Genomic DNA, 22,659 nt, shown 5'->3' on the forward strand with positions numbered 1-22,659 from the left:
GAGAAAAATATATTCTTACCCAGTACAATGAAAAGTAATTTACTTAGCAGCTTTAAACTACAGATTTACCTAGATTGCAATCAGCTTTGAATCGAACCCCAGACTCTTTTTGGCTTCCACTGTTCCGTGGTGTTGTAGCGCCATCTGCTGCTACATGCAGCACAATACAAAATAGAATAATAAAAAAAGATTTTTTCATGGAACTATATTCCATGCCATGTCAAAAAAACACAAAATATATATATTTATAATCTATAAACACCAGGAATGCATTATGTTATTTTAAATATATACTTCAATAAAATATTGTCAGGGCTTTGTTATCAGTTTTAATAAATATTAAACATGACACTTTAATTTGGCTTATGTGTACAGTTTGGCTTCTTGTATAACAAAGACAACATAATTACATTTTAAATGACTGTGGGACAACAAAGCAAAACACGATTTGACATGACGAGGGTGGCTACAGTCTAAACACAAAGCTAAAGCAGAGTGGAGAAGGGCAGAGAGCACACTTACGTGATCTGACAAATCCATTATACTTATATTTAGCTGAGGAGACTGCAAAGACAAGTAGCAGGTCACACAGAGGGACACATCAACGAAAGAGTGGTGGAAAGGATTAAACCAGAGGGAAGTTTGATGTGTTTGGATTTATGGGGAGGAGGCAAAACTAAAAATAATAGGAAGATAGAGAATAATGGCAAAATTCTGATGGTGGAGTTGATTAGACCAAGGGATGATGGAAAAACTAAATAAACTGTACATTCATTTAATGTTAAGCCATATCATTAGGAAAGTGTGATAAATTTCTATAAAGATGGAATGAAAGTGAAATGGTAAATTAGAATTTGTTAAGAAATATAGGGTTTTAATGTTTTATTTGTAAAAAATAATCTTCTGTTGTATTTATTTAAATTACACTGCTATTGTGGTTATTTTTTAAGACAAACAAAGGCACTTATAGGCAAGCATACTGTAGCAGATGGAGCATACAGTGCTACACCAAAACTGACGGATTCCTGCACATGTGCAGTCCAGACGGTTGGCACAAACAGAGATTTTCAAAACTGGGACCTTTCCAAATGTGGATTTAATGTTGCACTTTGAATTTTCAAAAGGATGATCCAAGGTCTGTGTTTATGTCTGTGTCGTTAATTCAGCAGGAATTAAAGCTTTTGACCTTGACCAACAAGATAATAAAGACTGGTACTTCCATAGCTGCTAATGCAGTGGGTGCTTGAACTGATCTCATAGCTGCTAAAATCCCCTGTTCCTTTTCCCCAACATATCCTCCAGCAATAAAGGTCACAGTGAAGGCCCAGGGCTGGCCTGTGACACAGATCCTCAAAACAGGGACCTACAGTGGCCCTGGCATCTGTCTCCCACAATCTGCCCGCACCACAAAGGCGACAGACTAACTGGCTAGCATCTGGGGCGTACTACACAAACATAGGATGAAGGCTTGTGAGGGGGCAAGCCTGCCTGGTGGACAGGAGCTGTCAAGGCAAGTTTGGCGACAAACAAGCAAGGCTGGGAAAATGAAAATGCAAACATAATTTCTGTGTCAAAACAGATAAAAATCCTTTGAAATGAGATGTAGATTCACATATGCATAGACACAAAGATAAAAGTGAATGTGCTAGTGACTGTGTGATTCTACGTGGCCCTAGAGGCTGTAGGAAGGCCTAAAAGCATAATTTTAGCCCATAGTCCACCACTCTGCTACAGAGACCTCCCTTTATCAAAGCAATCTCTGGTGAAACTCCTTGAAAGGAGATTGTTTGATGTGATGATGATCTTTTTACAAGCCGAAACAATGAGTTAACAATTAAGAGACAAACATTAAGACAAAAGTCGGGTAACTCTTTAAAACTGCAACTACACTTAAAATACCTGAAATGCAGCACATTGTTTTGACTTTTCAAGTACTTTTCTCCACTCAAATGGGTATTTCAGCTAACATTATTTCACAAAAAAAAGGTTTTTAATGAAAATAAACAAACCAAAAGGAGGGCAATCAACTAACCTAATCCTTTGAATTCAACATATTTACTCTGCCGTCAGTCTTTATGTTATGTAATGTTTTGTCCCTGCTTTTCAGATTAAAAGACAAAGAGCAACTCATACAACTGAGCAAATCTACAAAAATATGGTGATTTAAAAGAGATGTCTTAGCAAACCTGTTGTCTAAGTTTTGATGAGACAATATAGTAAAAACAAGCCAGAATTTAGGGTAAGATTTAAAATTTTCCTTTTTTTCTTCACCATTTGATCGGAAAAGGAAATCCGACCATTCCTGCCTGACAAACCCCAGTACTCTGCATCACTAAACTCTTTGTTCATTCAGATTTAAAAAGCAAAAGAAATCTAAGACAGTGGAGGCTTTCCTTAAATCCTACAGGGGGTTGAAAGAAAAGTGAGATCAGTAACCATGTAATGGCCAGTAATTGGTACCGAGGGATATCAGCGCAGGCTCAACTACAAGAGGCCAAGCCAAACTCATCATGCAGTGTTTGACATTAATCTAGGCTGAGTCAGCAGACGATAGGAGAATGTTGAAAAGGAAATCAGATATGTATGTCTGAGACCAAGGCTTTGATAGTGAGGCTTACTGCTGCCATGTCTAACTGACAGACAATTTAGTATTTTCCCATCCACTCACAAAGAAAAGAGAAAAGAAGAAATCATCCGGGAGCCGGAATCCTCTCACCTTTCCTCAATGAAACCAACATCACTTTTCACTTATTGATTGCTTCTGCTTTCTTCTTTCCTTCCACTAAAAACCTCATTTTATACCATCTAAATTCATTTTTTTTTCACTGTAACATTATTTAGTCCTGCTGTGAAGAGTTCTGATTTTGATCCAATAAGAAATATAAACAAGCAAACTACAAAAAGCTCTTAGAATACAGGATGAAAGCGCCATTTCTAGTACACTAAAATAGAATAGAAGATAGAAATATATATGTGTAACATACAAACATTTCTAAAGTAAAAGGTATAAAAGTTTCTAAGAAAAAAACTTTTGCTTTTTGTCTGAAATGCTCAACTTTGGAAGAGAGTGTTTAAGTACTCAGGTCTGCTTTAATTAGTCAACTTACTGGTCAAAAGTAAGACTTCTGCTTGTGTTTTGAGACGTGCCAAAAAAGCCATAAGGCAAGGAATATAATTTGGTAAACATAGGAACAGAGGAATAGAACCGTTAACAAGGCCTTTAAGGAGTTCAGGAGCAGCATCATGTGTGGGAGGAAAGAAGTTTCTTCAGTGGGCTTTGCACTTTTAAAATGTCTAAAACTTGTAAATGCAAAAAATAAAATAAAAAATCTATATAGCATCAAGCAAAAAAAAAAAAAAAAGACTTTTAAAAAAAGCGCACTGTGAACCTATGTGAACCTACTACCTCTAACATTCCTGGATAAGTGTCTCAATTAAAATGTCTGCCCTTTAACTTATTTTTTCCTTTTCTCTTTTCTTAAGTCTCAAACTGTGCAGCTGAAAATGCAATCAAAGATACGAAAAAATACAATCACAAAAAAAACGATTAACCAAAAAGTTCAAAAATCTAAGATTAAAAACTCACAAACAAGTGTGCAAATATTTAAAGTAAACAATTACAGCATTGATATCTGTACAGATCTCTTACCTTGAACAGTTAAAAAAACATTTAACATCACACTTGAAAGGTGACATTTTCACACAACTGCATGACTGATGCAGCATGCGGTAGCCACGTGTCTAACACCTACAGTACTGTACAGCAGCACCACAGAGCCACACCACCACTTACATTATAACATTATATTCACTCTGAATTATCATTTGAAATACTACGCAGCTATATAGAACACAAATAGCTCAATAAGATATATTCATAAATATTCACATCAGCCACAGCTCCAACTATGGTGTCACAAAATACGAGTCACGCCACATAGACACACACTGACAGGTACAGTACCGCCGGATGAGGGAATAAAAAAGAAAACAGACTACACATCACAGACATGTAACAGCATGTGTTGGGCGGTGTAACTTACAGGCACGTAAAGTGGTTGCGCAATCATGAACAGAGACAGAGGAAAGTGGGTAGGCCCTCTGAAGGGTGTCCATGTTACTATGTACACTGCCTGACATGCAAGAGCAGTCTCGCTCTGAACGGCCGCAATCAAAACAACATGCCAGTTTCATTCGTTTGTAGACGGACATCTTGGCTACAGTCATGTTTTGGGATGAGAGGAGAGGAAAAGCAGCAGGTTAATGGCAAAAGGAGAAATATTCATTTGAGGGGAAGTTGGAAGGTAACTTCGTCAGAAAGTGCAAGCCTTAGCCACCTGCTCCACAGACTTGAGCCCCAATTAACATGAAAACATGGTCAATCACAAATTTACAAATTCAACTGTCAAATTTGATTTACCTGCTGCATTTTAGAAATGCTTTATAATGTAAGAATTGTAAGGCTTTTGCAAAGTTCCACGTTTTTAAAGAGGTCAAGCTGTGTGCTAAGGCTGAAACAGGTTCAAAAACTGTAACTGTGGGGAAGAGGGACAAGAAGATAAGGATGGAGGCATTCATGAAAAGAGGCATGAGAAATATTTTCAGCAGCAAACCTCATACGTACATTCTTCCATGTATTAGTATATCTGTTTGCCTTCAGGAACGGATCACGTACCTGTATCCATCATGCAGCTGGAGGCTCTGTCCACGGCATCACACTACCCTACTTAGCAAGACTGGCCAGTTTATGCTCTTTCCAAAAACTGCACTTTCACTGCTCCATTCCCCAAAGGGTCTTTTGGTCTGATGTAAATGTTGGTTTAGGGCAAAAGTATTTCATAAACTTTGAAAGATTTTCTGTAGGGTTACTATGCTTTTTAAAGGAGACTGGATTTATTCTGAAGGGGTTCTATGTCCTATTTTTTTTTAAACACTGATAGAAGTCAAAGATAACAAAAAATAAAAGTGATCAGTTAAAGTGGTTGTCTTTATCTTAATGCTTTGATGCTCTGTTAACAATTTAAATTAATTTCAAGCAAACTTTAGCTCTATGTGTTAAAACAATCAAGGGATTGATTGTGTTATTTATAATATTAACTATGACTGGAGATGCACTAAGAAAATCTGCTGCAACTTGAAGATTTCAGGGCCTGACCAGTGAATTCACCATATTCTAGCATTGCCACATACTCCAGCACTCATAACAACACTCTCCAGTGAAGAACGTGTTGCTGTATAACAACCTTTTAGTTAGCCATTTTCATTTCAGGAAGAAGAAAAAAAACTAGAACAGAGTAAAGGATATAAAACGGAACTATGTTTGACCAGATATTGTAATGAGACATAGCGAAATAAGAAAAGATGAGGAATTATCCACTTTTATCCATATGGACTCTCTATCTCTGCTATGGGTTGAATGGAATAAGGAAAACATAGAATCAGAGGTATTAGCCACATTCCCTGAAAATGGGAAATTGCTGATTTAGCAAGGCTAGCTGTGCAAACCATGGTAGCTGAAAAAAAAGGCTACATTCTGTAAGTTCTCATTTGTTATTTATTTTAAACAATGTTTTATAGGAACTATACGGTCATGCATAGTTTGACGTCACCTCTCCAATACAAATGTCTGCTATCAACCAGAAGGCCAATTTTTTTATGTATTAATATAGAGTGATAAAATTGTTATTTGGCAAACAAAGAACAATTTTAAATCAGTGAAAAAACTATAATTAGTGCATCTCTTGTTTTTAACAGAACTTTTAATCACCTTTAACTCTGGCAGCGTCTTGAAAAAGTAACAATAATTTAGTAAATATTAAAACATTTTGACTGTAATATCATCTTACCAGAATTATTCTTTTATTGTTATCTATTGAATTTGATTTATCTATTTGGAAACTTATGGCCCACTTTAATTCTACTCTGAAGCAAAACTGTAGAGTTCCAACTCAGGGGACCTTTATAAAATATCCCCTGAAGTAGAAAGTCAGAAATCTATGACTCACTAAGAATCAGATAAGGTACATTTAATCGTATTGAAAATTGCCAGAAAGAAGCTTTATTGATAGTTTGACCATCTTTTTCCAATCAAACCAATGGCATACACAATCATGTTCAATGTTTACTTTTAAAAAGGTCCTGTCTGTGTCTAACAAATATTATAGAAATTATTTGATGGTGACTTACTTATTATAGTACTTAGAGCCAACCATTTGGTTTTATCATTTCCTACTAAAATGGGCTAACTTCAACTTCTTTACTAATAAGAAATCCAACTTCCCAGGCATATTGAGAACATCCTTTCATTTGCTTTGGTCAGATCCATTTAAAAGCAAGATTAGAATGCCTGAGACACATTCATGACCAGTCAGACAGATATATATGTACGTATATGTCTGTATTGAGTGAAACCTTGAACCCAAGGGGGAGCAGGAGTGAAAATCTCCAGATCACATCTCTAGATGTCTGTGACTCTGGACAGAAACAGTCCCTGATCCCCATTGTCTCAAAAGAAAGGCTGCAAACTGACAGTGCAGTAATACAGTCCATGAATCAGATTAGAAAAGCAGATCTTGAATGAAATAATAGGTCTAAATTACCTGCCAGAAGGTGTCAGGGACTGTTTTATCTAGCAGCATGCATGTATGCTTCATGAGCATAAGTACAGCATGCAAAAAGTGCAGTTTTGTTGTCAGTAACAGGTAGTGGAGATGACTGTTCACAGTAATGAACCGGTTTTTGGGAAGGCATGGGCAGGTGCAGTGAGGCTCTAATGTCATGCTGACATCCCTTAAAGTCTGTGTTTTTGCATGGCCACTTGGTACACAGCATATATAAGTAACAATGAGGGTTTGTTTTATTGGTTTGTTTTTTTTTTTTAATGGAAAGGAAACGATGAGGCACAAAAGACACACACACACCCACACAAACTAATTAACACACACTCTGACAATGTCCTTCACTTCTGACTTTACAGATAACCAGATTATGGTCGAGGATTATGGGCTGTTCATTTTAGGGTATCACTGACTGATGATTCAACATAACAGCTACCCTGATAAACTGTCTGCATGGGTGTTTGATAAGTTCCTCCCCCTATAACTCACTAGAGGACAGCACACTCAAACAGAGGCAATCGGGGAGCTCATGTTGAATACAAAGGATGTTCCTAGGAGAGCAGTGTTCTGATGTAAAAATTCCCTCCAAAAGCTTTGTTGTCATTTTTTTTTCAGCAAAATTGAAGGAAAATTATGCATCTGGCTCAAATTTTTTAGCAGCACTTGTATGATCTAACACAAATAATTAAAGAGTGCCAATGACAACAAATTAGAAGTGGTTTAATCTATAAGGACTGTTAAATGTTTGATAACTTTTATTTTGTCAAATTCACAAAACAATCCTTGAAACTTTGCTGAACAGCTTTCTGGGGAATTGAGTTCACAACCTGTTTACATATTTGCATTTATTTTTTGCACATGACTGGTAGAGTACTGCCATCTAGTGGGAAATGAATGCTACAACACTTGTTGTTTCTGCATATTTCTAATGGACGCACACCCAAAGCAGCAAGTTGAAAATGTAAAAGGCCCAACGGCTGTCCAGATTTGAAATGCACAACACTCCTGCAGAGTGGCACTTTAAGTCTGAAGGGAGAAATTATCTTCAGCCAGAGTTTAGGAAAAATGGGGGCTGAGATCACAGAAAAAATGGGACAAGAGGGAGACCGGATTGTTTTGATTGTGTTTTGGCAACTTCGCTTGTTAGGATTTAAAGAAACTTCCCACAAGGACAATTTCTGCTCTCTGGGAAAAAAGGAGAAAAAGCAAAGCCGCACAAATGTTCCTGTGACAGAACGTAGATTAACTTCAGTGTCTGGACGTCTTGGTTTTTCATTATTTTATTGGAGAATTATGATAAAGACCCTCAACATATTTACTTCTACACCAAAAATATTGGATTAGCTAGAGTCTTAAATGGTAACCACAAACTGCAAAAGTTATAATTCACAACCAATTAGATCACTTTTAATATCTTATCTCCTTCTAATCTGTATGTCAGAAAGGGTGGAAGTTCTGATGCTGGTTTTAGGTCTGATTTATGCTCATATGGTTTGGTCTGATCTGAGCACAGAGTAAGAAATGAGAGGCGAGGAGAGGGATGCAGAAGCTACACTGTTACATGCAACATTGATACAATATACTCTACTATTGGCTAAAGAGGAACAATATAAAACACACTGCACTCTGGGTAATGGGACACCCAACTTTTTACTCACAATAAATCACTACCAGTGAGTAGTTAAAATAAAGAGGTGTTTTCCAATGGCAGCAGGGAAGGAAATACATCAAAAGTTTGTCACTGGTCATAAAGAAACATGGAAACAAAAAACAATAGGGGACGACAACAGAGCATGATATACCAAAATACAGAGCATGACGGGGTTCCACAGCAGTAAATCAACTGATGCTTTGATAAATGCAACTATCGGGAACAACCCCTTTAATAACATCTAATCAAATTTTCAGTTTGATATCTTATGGATCCTGGTTTAATTTATTTAGATGCTATTTTAGGCTTAACAATGTAAAACTTTCTGTAAATATCTAGAAAGGCACATTTCTGGACCTTTAGAGACAGTACTTTATGTTGTCCATTACTTTGATGTAATACAACCTACAAACTTATCAGCATCCCTGCTAAAGATGTGTAAAAAGCCTTTAAATCAGTTCATGTTTTGTTATGATAGCATAAGTATACTAACAGATCTGCCACCGGCCTTGTTTGTCACCGTCTTAAACCCTTGAAGCTGTTTATCTGTTTTGTTTCTCTCTATATATAGATTAGGTTTGTTAATGATATGATAATATTAAAAGCAATCATTTGTCATAATTTCTATTCCAAAAAAACAGAAAAAAATATATATTTTTTATTATTTATTAAATATCAAAAGGGAACAAAAAAACATGTTTTTCTCAACACAACTGTGGATCGTGGTGAGTGTCAATGTCTATAAGTTACGGCTACAGTAACTTCATCCAAGTTTGTATTTCAAAACAGATCAGATAAAGTGGGTTCTGCAGTGATGAATGAGCTGGGTTATATAGTTACGAAGTTTTAAACATAGCAGCAGAAGCATGCTACACACATTTCTCAGTATTATATAGAACACGAAATGGGTAAAAAGTCATCGTAAGTCACTTTTTAATTCACTGAAAACTCTCAGTGTAGTTAGACATGATGTCTGTCTGCAGCATGTCCCTTCGAATAAATATCTATGGAAATGTTTACATCAACATCTGGAGTCATGATGAATTGCTTAAGGCTGCTTGCCTCTTTAATGCAGCCTACCAAATTACTGCAACCTCTGGTTGCTTTAAAAACTGGGCAAACCCGAACATCTTATTAAATCATTGCACACAAAGACAGACATTTAAATAATGTTCATATGTTTAATATATACAATATTTAATGGAAATGTTAGATTCACATTTCATACATTTTAAATTATAGGTTTTCTCAAGTTCTTACGGACAAAAAATATTACTATCCATCCATCCATCCATCCATCCATCCATCCATCCATCCATCCATCCATCCATCCATCCATCCATCCATCCATCCACATATCTTCATATGTGCGTATTGTGGTATACATTCATTTTGATAGTGTACCCCTATGTCTTATAGATTGATCACTTCATTACTTTAATTCATACTTATTTGTTATGTGTTTACATTTATTTTATACTGTCCACTATTCATAACTGTAATAAAGGCCAAATTTGGTTGTTGAAACTAGACCTAAAATTAAATTACTTTTGATTTTTGGAGGAAAGATTAGGAGGAAAAAAAGTTGTCATTTAATTCAATAATTTGTCGGTCTAACAATCAAGTGTATTGTTTTGTCTTTTTTTAGGTATGACATACAGGAAGAAGAAGAAGTCAATAATCTATGAAGCATCTAGACACTAATCAAATAAAATGAGGTAAAGAAAAAGCTTTGGCCACATACATTTTATTAGAACTGTTAGAGATGCTACTAATTTAAGACTTTTACACATCTTTAAATGTGAAGGGAGCTGTATATGCAGTCATTTAGAGTAGTGACTGAGTTCAATAATATGCATTTATGGAAGGACTTAATTTCATATTATAGTGGCAAATGATTAAATACTATGCTAAACTAAAAGGAACCATTGTTAGAAATATGTAAAATTCCTGAAGTCTGCTAGAAACTGTTCTGCAAAATGATGTTTTTTTACCTTCTACCTACACATTTAACCAAGTCTGTAAAGGAGTTAAGTGTTGTCTTCACTCAAATAAAATTCACGGTGACAAAAACATTTTGATATTTACCAAAAGACAAACAGAATTATGGACAAATGAGCCTACCATAATGGATGATATGGCAGTTCAAATGGGACCCATATCAAACACTTTCCTATGAGTATAATGGTGTGATAACATAAAACATATTAGCATAGAACAGAACAGCAATGGCACAATGAAAGGACCTTAGATTTGTGTAGCAGGCTGTAAAAACCTGAAGAGTTAAAAGGGGACAAATAAACACGGAGGCTGGTTTAGGAGTGAGAGGAAGAGAGGGGAAGGAAAGGTGCCAGCGGTGCACAGTAACAGGAAAGCTACTTACGTCGTTTGCAGCCACACTTTTTGATCCTTTTGGGGTCTGTGATGTCATCATGACAAGCTTTGCAGTAGAAAAATGCTCTAAAATAATAAGGGAAATATTGTCACTTCAGTAACTCAATAAAAGGTGGATAGTTTTTTGTTGCTGCCATTTCTCCATCAGGATGTAATTACCGCTTTACTTCTTTGGCATCACTAGCAATAAAGAATCCCAGGGTTCCCTCCTGCAGCTTGACGTGATTGCCTGGGTTGATGAGGATGCTAGGTAATCAAAAACATACAGATAGAAGGAAAAGTTTGTTTATGTCCAGACACCACTCAGATCATGCCCACAACATGCTAATCAAGAGGAATGGTACACACACTTGATAAGGCTTTGAATGCGACTGTGTTGATATTGTTGATTTTACTCCAGTCTAAATTTAGATGCTTTATGTGTATCAGTTTAGTAAGAACAGATAACTGTTTTGCTTTGGGGCAATTTGTGGATGTGATACTCACACGGTTGGACAAAATGTGGAACAGTATGATCGGACACAGAAATTCAAATCTTTTTTCTTTTTCACAAAATGATACTTGATTGGTCAGGGGTGTGTGAAGAGGGACAGAGAGGTACAAGTAAAAGGGATGAGGGTAGAAAGAATTCAAATCATGGCCATGGAGTGGTTTTAGTCTCAGCACTCAAATACAGTCATCTTGGCAGAACAAATGTTATGATGGCCACTGAGACACAGCTGCGGTATAGCATATGTACAGTTATAGGAGTTGTCTTTCAGTTAGTATTTGACAACGGGATGCAAGGGAATGAACAGCTCTTTCTGTCAGTTCTTATGACTGTAGGAATATATCAGAGTGCTTTCAGAAATATATGCTGGATAAAAAAATGAGAAGAAACTAGTAAGTATTTTTTACAAAATATAATTCAAATATAATATAACTGCAAAAAATTGTTGTTCTATCTTCATTCATTCATTTATATATTTACTTATATATACATATATATGCATATGTATATATGCTTAAGAATATTTAAATACAATAATATTGCTTTACAGAATATATTAGAGGTTTTTGGGAGTGGGCTTAATCTCAAACTCCTACAGTGATTGGCTGTATCATTCCCCATTAATTAGACCACAATACAGAATACACACATATATACTGTTATCACATACACACACCCCTACACATACACGCACACTTTTCATTAATAGTTACCTAACGGCAACAATCATCAATGATATGGATATTTGTTTTAATCATTGAACCCACAAACCTTTATAAAGTTAAATTATTTTAAAACAAAACTCAGATGAAAGATTTTTTTTTTTTTATCTTTCCTAAATATTTTTTTGATCATTGAAAATGTGGAGATGTTTTCTTATTGTCTTCATTTACAATATGCATACAAATGAAAAGGTATATGCATTTTAAATATGTTTTTAAAAGTGTCTCATTATAGCGATAAGAAAATAACCTCTCATCTGAGCTCTGGACACAGTAACATTGTGAAAATACAATAAACACCAATCAGCCATAATTTATAAATACCAACTTAACATTGATTAGATACCTCTCTAACGAAAAGTAACATTGCTACTGCAAAAGGTTTGGACTGTTCTTTGATCTAGACAGCATTTTTCCACAATGTAGATCATTTGCAGAGGTTATGATACTGACATACTGTACTTGTTTTTTACTTTCAGATATTGATAATGTGTTGACCTCCCTGGCAAAGGACGTTGAACCTTTCAATGTAGTAGCATAAGATATTAGAAAATAGGGTTAGAAATATGACCAAATGCAGCAAAACAGACATTGCTGTCCTAGAATCACAATTGTGTCATGCAAAGATGGAGTTTAGGAAATCATACTTGAATTTTAACTGGACTCTTTGTGTCAGTCAGCTCTGAAATATACTTAAAGTTCTCTCCCTTTGTATGTCAGAGCTTTACAATTGCCAGTGTAGAAGATATAATCTGTCCTGGAAAAGGCACATACCAAGAAATACTAGTGGGGTTGATTTGAAACCCCTATCCTCTTTAGAAGGGCAAGCAAAGTCTGCAGCTGTATCTCCCTGGATTCCCCAAAAGTTTAACTGAGAATTTTGAAGACTCCAGAATTTGCTTCTATCGGTTAATTAGAGCGATTCCCCCTTCTAAGACCCATTAAATCACGAATAAGCAGTGTTACTCAGTTTGCCCTAAAATTACCATAACTCTATGGCTGATTGGTGTGTATATACATATATACATACATATATATACACATTACAAAATTATGTCTGAATAAGATTATATAGGTCCAGTCACATCATGCAGATCAGGTTGTTCTTTTCCCATGTCTGCAAAATACATCTGCTGACATTCCCTCACACTCAGTGACCCCCAGATTGGTTGACAGGCAATATCCCTGGCATGCTGTATTCTAAAAAGTACATCAACTAGTTCATCTAATACAGTTACACAAACATTGCTGCCCAAATCTGAGATTTTACAGGGGTATAAATCCATAACATCTTTCTGAAACCAGTTGCAAACTGGTGAAAATCAAGTTTTAAAACCTCATATTGTGAGCAACAAGGCAAGCATCAAACACCATATGTCACTGTGTTGGAGCATGCAGTTACCAAACAGCATGAAGAGGACAGTAATAAAACAGAAAGGCATAGCCACTGCAGTACAGGTATAGGGACAGGTACGTAGATGCAGACTGTTGCAGTAACTTCTGTGCAGTTGGATTGTTTCTCAAACACCAAACTGACAGGAAGTGACCTCACTTGGGAACATCTACTCGAGAGACGCACGAGCATGACTGTACATGGTGGCTGAGACAAATGGGAACAACAGAATGCACATTCACCCACAAGAATCTCCCTCTCAAGGTAATCATGTTCTCACACAAACATGCACAAATGGATTTACATTTAACACAGATTATGAAAGGGTCATCGAATGGAAAAGTGAATTGTGGTGCTTGTGAATTAAAAGGTTTAGTTTAGATAAATCTAATGCTATCCAATTTGAATAGCTCCATGCTTTTTTCTAAAACAAGTGTTGAGTTGGGGCTGGTGTTAAAATCAGTGAAGGCAAAAACATGTTGCTATGTCAGCCACTGCTTAAAGAAATGTATTTTTTTTTATTCACCGATTACCACCACCAGATCAGTGCTCATCTACACCACATCTGATCTAGGTTATTTTCATACAAAGTAGTTGCTGATTCTGAAACAAATAACCAAAAAGGACTGCTCTGACACCGATATAAGAAGACCGAAATAGGGGAAAGGTGGATCATTTCAGCGCTAAGACAAATAAAAAGGGTTTCAACTGAGCGACACTGAAAAAGAACTGAACATGAAAAAATAAAATCAATTAAAAGGTTAAGGACAAAACTGAAAAAAGACCAAAATAGAGTTAAATATGAGGAGGGTGAGAGTTTGGCCTTGGTACACTGACAACAGCAAAGACAAAGAAACAGTACTTCTACAAACATGTCCAATTTATCTATCCTCTCAGTCTCTGTCTGCAAAGAAGTTAGTGCATTTAGCACAAGGGACACCATATAAAGTTGGAAAGAGTAGGCCTGTGAGATAGTGTTTGGAAAAATCTCCTTGGGGGAAACTCCCAAAGTCAGAAGCTTTAAAGTGGTGGAGATTGGGTGGAACTTTGGAAGTAAGATAAGGTAGAGGGCATACCGCTTTCGGCTTCTGCAAACAACAAGAAAAAATCTCAAATCAAACAGTTATCATTGACATAAAAAAAGAAGAGGATAACGCAACTGTCACTACTTAATCATCTGCCAGTACACTACGATTGCCTTATGGCACCATTTAAAGTATGTCCAATATGCTGGAATCCTTGTACTGATGTATATATATATATATATATATATATATATATATATATATATATATATATATATATATATATATATATATATATATATATATATATATATATAAATAAATAACAATTATAAATAAAAAAAATATATATATATCTATGTATATATATATATATATATATATATATATATATATATATATATATATATATATATATATATATATATATATATATATATATATATATAGGTATGTATATATGTGTATATATATATATATGAGGGAAAAAATATATTAAAGTATAAAAGAGTACTAAGGTATAATGATGTACTAAGGTAAGAGCTAAGATTACACGTATGATAGCACAAGGCAGATAGACATAGTTCATTTTGAAAAATATTAGACACAACAGCTGAAAATTGGACACAAAACTGTTGATGGAGGCTGAAAATGACCTGACAGTAGCACTAGACAAGCTGCACTAAGCTGTCTGGCAAGTATACGGTTTGTGTTCTACATGTGATAACAATCTCCTGCGTTCTGCAGTCTTTGTCTAAAATAAATAGTCAGGCTTAAAAACAGAAGTATTTTCCTTCAAAGAAAATATCCGGGCCCTGCTTAAGTCTTTTATAACTTTGCAGAAGAAGGTTTTATAGTATGATAAAGTCTAATTTTTTGTTGTAGTTGTTTGCTGTTCCAACTGAAAAGGAAAAAATATGGAAAGAGTAATCTTAATCAAATTTTTTCTACATCAAAAGCTATTTGGAATTTTTTTTTAAAAGTCACAAATACAAGAAAACAGCATAACGCTAGAATTCTTTTACTAAAGGAAATAGTAATATCAAAAGAGCATTTTTGTAAATGCACATATTTTTGCAGTTTTGCAGCATGAAAAAAAAAATTGACACAGGCGAAATGGGGAGGAATGGAAAGGATTTGGCAATTTAAGAAACAGAAGAAAAAAAAACAATGTGTTGTCATGGAATAAACACTAAGGCAAAGTTAGCTGTCATCAAACAGACCTAAAGGAAACAAAATGTGAAACATGAATATACAGCATGCTAATCATTTAAATACTTTGATGCTATTGATCAGAACAAGATTATCTAGTGCAGTCACTTCTTTGTTCTCAAAATAAATATATCCATGGTTAGATGGATACGATTCTGCTTGCATTAAAAAAAACAATAAGTCCAAATTCTTCATGAATCAGCAGCTTTTTTCTCTCAATTCAGTTCTATTAAAGTTATCCTCAAACATTTAGCCAAATTAATAGCTGGTATATCACACAAAAATGTTGATATTTTGAAATGGCCAAGCCAGAGTACTGACTTAAATCTGATAAAGAATATATTGGGGAATCTAAAGATGAGGCTGACAAAAAGGAGGCCATCAAAGCTCAGTGACTTGGAGTTTATCACCAAAGATTTAAATACCAATAGTAACCAGCAAAAACCTGAACAGCAATTATAAGAAGTATGAACAAGAATAAAAATGTTTTATGTATAAGGGGTTGTAATTTATAAGATCCATATTAGCTAATTTACAATATTCACTTTTTTTTTTACTAAATAGTGAACTAAAACTAATACATTTAGTTGAAAAGTAATACTCCTTTTATTATATAATTGTCTTTTTAGAAAGGTCTACTTCATTTCCTACCATGAAAAAAAAAACTATTGGTTTTAGTAATAGCTAACTGAAATGGAAGTTTGCCAAAGGTACAATGCTTTTTCAGCCTCTCTATGTCTAGTTATGTGTTAAAGGTCGCTCAGGATATAGATAGATTTAGATAGATTTTTAAAAAGATTTCTAAATATACTACATTACAATTAAATAAATGCCTTTTCAAAAAGCCTTTGAGAAAACGAAATATTAAGCAACTCTCTTTTTACATGCATTTAAAATAAAATCAAGGGTATTTCAATATATATATATCTATGAAAAATAAGGAACGGCCTACAATAGGAATATAGTGCTTATATTTTACATTCTTTTATATCATAACCACAAAACGTATTGCCATTAATTGGGAAATAATGTAAGAAAGCAAAACAAAGTATTTCTGTAGTGGAAGAAAAGACACAAAAGTCTTCCAAAATCATTTATAAATCTCAAAAGATTCTACCCCTGTGAGTTAATGTTTTTAGGACAACATGATTATGCCACCCCGTGCTTTAGGTTGAGGAAAAAGTGGTAAGAGTGTTAATTGTCCACCACACATTCTTGTTAGATAAAGATTGGTAGTTTTGGTTTAATCTGGCCAAAGTGTCCTTTATAGTTCCTGTTGTGAACTGTAAAGGGCATCTACATGCTTGTTGTTAAACAATGGCCTTGTTCATGACAACCTTCCATACAGATCAAGTTAGTAGAACAAAGGTGGAAGGTATATGTGAAGATTCTCAGTCATCCAGGTCATGGTCAAGCTTGAAAAAAGTTTTCTAAAGACATTTTGCCTCTTATCCAAGAGTCTTCTTCAGTTTTAACTAGTGGATGGGAGCACTGAGATTAATATACTGTAGGTGTAACAAGGAATTAGGGGGGGACAAATGCTGCCTCTGATCCCTCCCATTGGATTAGCCAAGGAGGTCACATGAGGGGTATTAATGGTTCTGATGGGTCATGGAAGGTGAAAGGCAATGCCTTGGTAAGTTTGTAGATTGGTTTCTTTCCTTTTTAAGATCATGAATTGAACATTGCTCTATGAGTTTTTCAAAGCTTTGAATATTCTTTTCAAACGTTTTTAAATCTAGAGTTAAGCTTAAAAAACAGGCTAGAGACTAAAAACACAGCTAATCAAATGAAAACCCCACTTTTATAGTTCAGCACTACTTTAATTCAAATATCTATATTCAATTCAAATAAAATAAACTATAGTATGGTACTGCAGAAGTGCAAACTAAGAGAAGGTTCACAGGATATCAATATTTTTATGGTTAAATATCCAAAATAAATAAGTGCTTTGTTATTGAGTTTGTGTCATTTTACTTCTTAACGGAAATATTGTAATTCACTCAGCTATTTACATTTTGATAGTTAAATCTGTACAGTTTTCCAAGCACTAAACCCTTCAAAATCAGTTACAGTTTTATTAGGTTTGCAAACAGATCATAGAAAAAAAGAAAAAAAGAAAATAGATTGACTTTGTTGGAAATAGCTTAATTCTTAAGAGAAAACTTCATGGATGTTTTTGGTTACCACACAGATTTGAGAAGAATATTCACTTCACAAACCTGCTCTCTCTCTGCTCAGACTTGAATTCAATGGCAATAAGCAACAGCTTTAACTTCACATAGCACAGCCTGGAAAACAAAAACACTTCATTAAAGAAGAGCTGAACAAAAGCAAATAACTGCTGTTTTTAAGCATTACGTCTGTCTCTATTTAGATCACAAAAATCCTTCTAGTATGGGGTAATACTTACTCACACACAGCTGGAAAGGAGAGGCCTACAAAGGCACTGGACAAATACTCAGTGTACATCTCATTAGCTACTCCTTCAAGGTAATACTTTTGCCATGTGTCCTCCTCAATCTGAGAAAAAAAAAGAATTAAATCTCATGTGTGTTTTATATATATATGTATGTATATAAGAGAAGGAAGAAAGCAGGACTGTTTCCTCTCCGACATCTGTCCAATGAGGTTTGCAGATGTTTCCCTGCAAAGCATCAGCCTGTTCATTATTAGCTGATCCATCATATTTAAGACATGGAAATAGGTCTTTCATAGAAGCAACCACCTCATTGTTAGGCCGAAGAAACAGTGAACAGATTCCAGATGAGTTGTCACAAAAAACATAACGTGCCAAAATGACTATAAACACGGCAATGAAAGCAATTCTCTGCACAAGTATGTTTGAATTCCCACAGATCTGGCCCATCTGTCACCAGACAGGACACAAAACAGCACTTTGTTAACCTCTGCTTCAATCCTGACAAAAATCATCTCCAGAATGCTGAGAACCATCTCATTAGTACTTCCTCGGTCTGTTCAGATGGCCAGACAGGGCAAGTAATTCTGTTCCTCTGAGTTACCTCAATGAAGGATCTCATGGAGAAGAGATTGGCCAGCATTGTCGACAGGCCCTGGGCCAGACAGCTCTGGGCAATGAAGCCGGCCTTCAACTCGGCCAGACATATAGCATCATCACCTTCCTTCCAGTTCCAGCTGGGAATGTTCAGCAGATGGGCCTTCAGAGCAGGAGAGGGAGAAAGATCATGGTAAAAAGATCATGGAAATATTTGGTGTTGACACTCTTAAAGGAAAAGTTCATTTTGGCAACAAAAAAAAGGCTGATACAATCTGCACATTTATATGATCAATTTAAAGTTGAACTCAACTGACAGCTAAAAAACCAACATTTTATAAATAAGACTTAGCAGGTTTAGTTGGCTCTGCTAAACGGTAGAAAAGTCCAAAAGAGATTCAAACCGATTTCATCAACTACTAACTTCTTAACTTACAGTAACTATTAACTTAGATGACAGCCAACAACTGGTTGGTTGACCAACAACATTACAAACCCTTAGTTACCACTATTATTAATGCATTAAGTAGTCGAAACAATTTTATTAAAATTAGGGAATACCTTATCAGTAATTAGTCCATATTAAACAGACAATACATTTAAATCTACAATTGAATCCATTATTATATATAAATGTGCCAGATTTAGGACAGACAGTACCCATTTATATAGAATCTAACCAAGCAAAAAAGTTGCTAAAACGACTGGAATTAAATTAAAGACCCAATGACACATGAGTATCCCGACATGAAATTAATCTTTGCGTGCTAAGATCTCTTAGAAATAAAATCAAATAAATTAATTTGAATTATTTATGTTTAGAAAACAAATAAGAAGTGCCAGATTAAAAATGTTACGTAGCTAAGTCAAATGACAAAATATTAATATTTACATTTAAATTGACACTTCAACATTTTAAATTCTTTTTTAAAAACAGAAACACAGACAAAAAATGTAATCACGGGTTTCTGATTTTACTATTTTCTGGTCCACATAGGTGACATTGAGTATTCATCAATGTCATTCAAATGATTTGTCATCAAACAAAATGTATTTGCCTTGAATCCTCAAATATTGACATTTCATACAATAAATCAAGCTTAATCAAATGTTTAAGTTTACTGGGGAAGTGTATGCACTTAGCACTAAGCCTAGTGCTTAGAGCTTGGAATCCTGAGGTTCTGAGTTCGAGCCCCACAGGTTGCCTCTCAGGGGGCTTGAGCCAGACCCTTAATCCCACACTGCTCCTCTGGCATGTTCAGTAATTGCCACATATTAGCTGGCAGCCTTAAAAAAAATGCTTGCAGGGGGGAGTGACAGCGGTGAGAAAACCCTCAACCACCGATGGCGTCTCAGGCGCCCTGCGATGGCAGCCTACTGCTACTCAAGGGTTAAATGCAGTGGTAAATTTCTCCAGTGTGAGATCAATAAAGTTCCATTATCAATTATTATTACTCTCATAATTGTAGGTTTTATTCCAAATGCAGAGCCTTTATGCCTGGTTTATGCTCGCAACATCGAGCAGGGCACTAGGGTGCGCGGCAAAACTTATGCAATCTGCTGTCCCCGGCCGCAAGCACCAAATGCGCCCTAACCCCAACCCAACCTCGGCGCTAGGTCGCCACCTCCAAATTTTTGTGTGGACTGTGCACGCCAGCCTCATTCCAAGTGGGAGAATATAAAGTTGTTCTCCACTAACAAGTTTGCCTGTACTGACATCAGATGGAGCAGAAGGTTCAAGTGGAACAGTGTGGTTAAATACAGTGTTCTTACTGTTTATTCAGTGACTCAATACGGCATACAGGGGCGAGTTTATTGGCAAAGCTTGAAGTAAAGACAAGGATTTTAGTTTGTTTCCATACAACATAAATAAAGTCTGAAACAACTGCCCATAGGGTACACTATGGGTAGTTACCCATAACAACTATCCATACACCATGCTTTCAGCATTTATTTAGTTAAATTTGTTATATATATATATATATATATATATATATTAGTGCTGTCAAAATTATCGCGTTATTAACGCGTTAACGCGAGGCCATTTTAACGGCGATAGTTTTTTTAACGTGAGATTAACGCTATGTGGTTTTATGGTACAATTTTCCAAGTACATCCCGCTGCAGCCTGCGAGAAGGCGGGGCTATTTTCCCCCAGTGTATGCATTTCTCATAGGCTTCGAGAGCGGAGCTCCTCAAGGGAAAAAGACGCTCATACACTGGGTGACGCTAGTGCCTTTTCTTTAAGCCCCACCACCAACAAACAAGTTGAGTGTCTGGTAACTAGTAGCAACCTGAAATACGCTGAGAAAACAGATTACTGAGGTGAAATGGAATCTGCTACGGCACTCTTGCTGTTTGTGTACGCCACAGGTCGGTATCGCGTGTGTGTGTGTGTGTGTGTGTGTATGGGTGGGTGTGTGTGTGTTCTCATTTTTGTTAAGAGTCTGAAAAGTAACTTTCTATAGCATAGACTACCTCCATCTAGTAATGTCGGTCTATTGATTTTGATGTATTGATTGAAAATTGTTCATTATTATCTTGGTTAATTAACATCTAATGTTAACTCTACTGCATTTTATAGCAGTAGGGTAAAATGCTTGTCTTTGTTCAAAAGACTGTATTAACTGTAAAGACTGTCTTTTACATCAGCTTGTTTTCAGGGCCTTTTTTTGGCTACAATTTTTTTCTTTTTTTTTTCTGCATTTGCTCTTATGCTGATCACTGCTTCTCTTTCGTTTTACTGCACTTACATCCGCGTCAACTATAAAGGGGTACAGCTCTTCTACAGGCTCTATATTTCTGTATTAATGCGGTAAATAATTAGACTCCAAATGGCCATTCCCCATGTCCTGTAGTAATGAGTTTTTCTTTGCCGTTACTGCTTTGATTCACGAAACTTTTCTTAAATTAATTCTACCGGTACTCAAAATGTGTCATTGTCATGATTTTAATGTATCATACTGCTGGCTAGAGCTCCAGTAAACTCTTAATCTCTAAAAAACTTTAACACTTACCTTATTGTGATACTGTAGCATCTGGGTTATTATTCTGATCTTGGGATGGTAGTTCTTGATAGATATGACCCTTAGAAAGGCAGTCAGAAATGTTCAATATGAAAATCTAACATAGCACCAACTTTTTTTCCAATAAGTTTAGGTTTTCCAGGATTTTATACCTCATGATGTTAGAAGCGTCTTCAGCATCAGGATCTGCACAATATTTGTTGGCCAGAATTAGGCAAGCATCTGCTGACTCAATCTATGTAGAAAGAACCAATCAAAAACCTTTAAAACCACTATGGCCTTACACCATCGCTTTTTTTTCCATTGGTGTCACTAAGATTTGCTGCAACACAGTTTTCCAAACTCAGATGGCCTGTAGAATGAATGCTCTTTATTTTCTAAATTCAATTTAAAATTAATGTCAACTGAGACACACTGTGGTTTCTCATGATTTTATCTCTTGAGGACTATACCTTCACTCGGGCCAAATCATGAGGGTTGAGAACAGATCCCTGGTAGAACTCTACTTGAGTAAAATGGCGTTTGAACAAGGCTTCCAGCTCAAGATTAGGGGAAATACTATCATTCAAAGAAATAGACACAAGAGTTAGAAAATCTTAGCATACCTTATATAAACATAATGTTCAAACTATCCTAAACATTTTAAGGAAGGAAAAGATTAACTTACTTATGGAGAAAAATAATTTCTACATTGACATCATCCCTGTCCTTGTGTAGGAAGTCTTTGAGGAAGTTGGAGACACTTTCGAGGGTAATGTGACCACAGACCACAATGTGCCTAAAAGGGGGGAACACACCTTCTTGAGTGCATAACATAAATCGCTACATACACTGGCATATCTCCCAAAGATAATCAGACAAACCAAAGCAGTACATTAACTCTAATACAAAGCGAAAAAAAGAGACTTCAACTGAGATGTTACTGGATGCATTTTCAAAGCAAACCAGTAACTGGATTATATCTTTTAATGCCATATGAGTTAATTTTTCCTTGATTTAATGGAAGTGGTTAAATTTAGTTCAATCAAACACTTAACTATATACCACTACAAAAAATCTAAGTATAATCACACACCCCACAATGGTTGGACTGTCATCCGTTCCCAATATAAAA

The 22,659-nt window shown here is 35.6% G+C and overlaps 1 protein-coding gene across 36 annotated transcripts in view; it reads right to left on the reverse strand.

The window, feature by feature from the left end:
- The window catches only part of kcnma1a (potassium large conductance calcium-activated channel, subfamily M, alpha member 1a), a 196,747-nt gene that overhangs the window by 41,554 nt on the left and 132,534 nt on the right, over positions 1 to 22,659 (reverse strand). For 5 of the 36 annotated variants that reach the window (XM_038292992.1, XM_038292997.1, XM_038292991.1 and 2 more), the window contains exons 10-23: positions 22,213 to 22,323; positions 21,998 to 22,103; positions 21,698 to 21,780; positions 21,537 to 21,606; positions 18,528 to 18,683; positions 17,918 to 18,027; positions 17,727 to 17,795; positions 14,344 to 14,355; positions 10,822 to 10,908; positions 10,652 to 10,728; positions 8,276 to 8,284; positions 4,044 to 4,217; positions 523 to 564; positions 70 to 150 (exon numbers count right to left, since the gene is read on the reverse strand). In XM_038292992.1, the coding sequence (XP_038148920.1) occupies positions 70 to 150; positions 523 to 564; positions 4,044 to 4,217; positions 8,276 to 8,284; positions 10,652 to 10,728; positions 10,822 to 10,908; positions 14,344 to 14,355; positions 17,727 to 17,795; positions 17,918 to 18,027; positions 18,528 to 18,683; positions 21,537 to 21,606; positions 21,698 to 21,780; positions 21,998 to 22,103; positions 22,213 to 22,323 (1,187 nt within the window). The remainder of the gene's footprint in view (positions 1 to 69; positions 151 to 522; positions 565 to 4,043; positions 4,218 to 8,275; positions 8,285 to 10,651; positions 10,729 to 10,821; positions 10,909 to 14,343; positions 14,356 to 17,726; positions 17,796 to 17,917; positions 18,028 to 18,527; positions 18,684 to 21,536; positions 21,607 to 21,697; positions 21,781 to 21,997; positions 22,104 to 22,212; positions 22,324 to 22,659) is intronic. The other 31 variants (XM_038293010.1, XM_038293026.1, XM_038293024.1 and 28 more) reach the window with 15 other exon arrangements.

The sequence above is a fragment of the Cyprinodon tularosa genome, unplaced genomic scaffold, assembly GCF_016077235.1.
Source record: "Cyprinodon tularosa strain WSP-4 unplaced genomic scaffold, ASM1607723v1 ctg32, whole genome shotgun sequence".
Taxonomy (NCBI): Eukaryota; Metazoa; Chordata; class Actinopteri; order Cyprinodontiformes; family Cyprinodontidae; genus Cyprinodon; species Cyprinodon tularosa.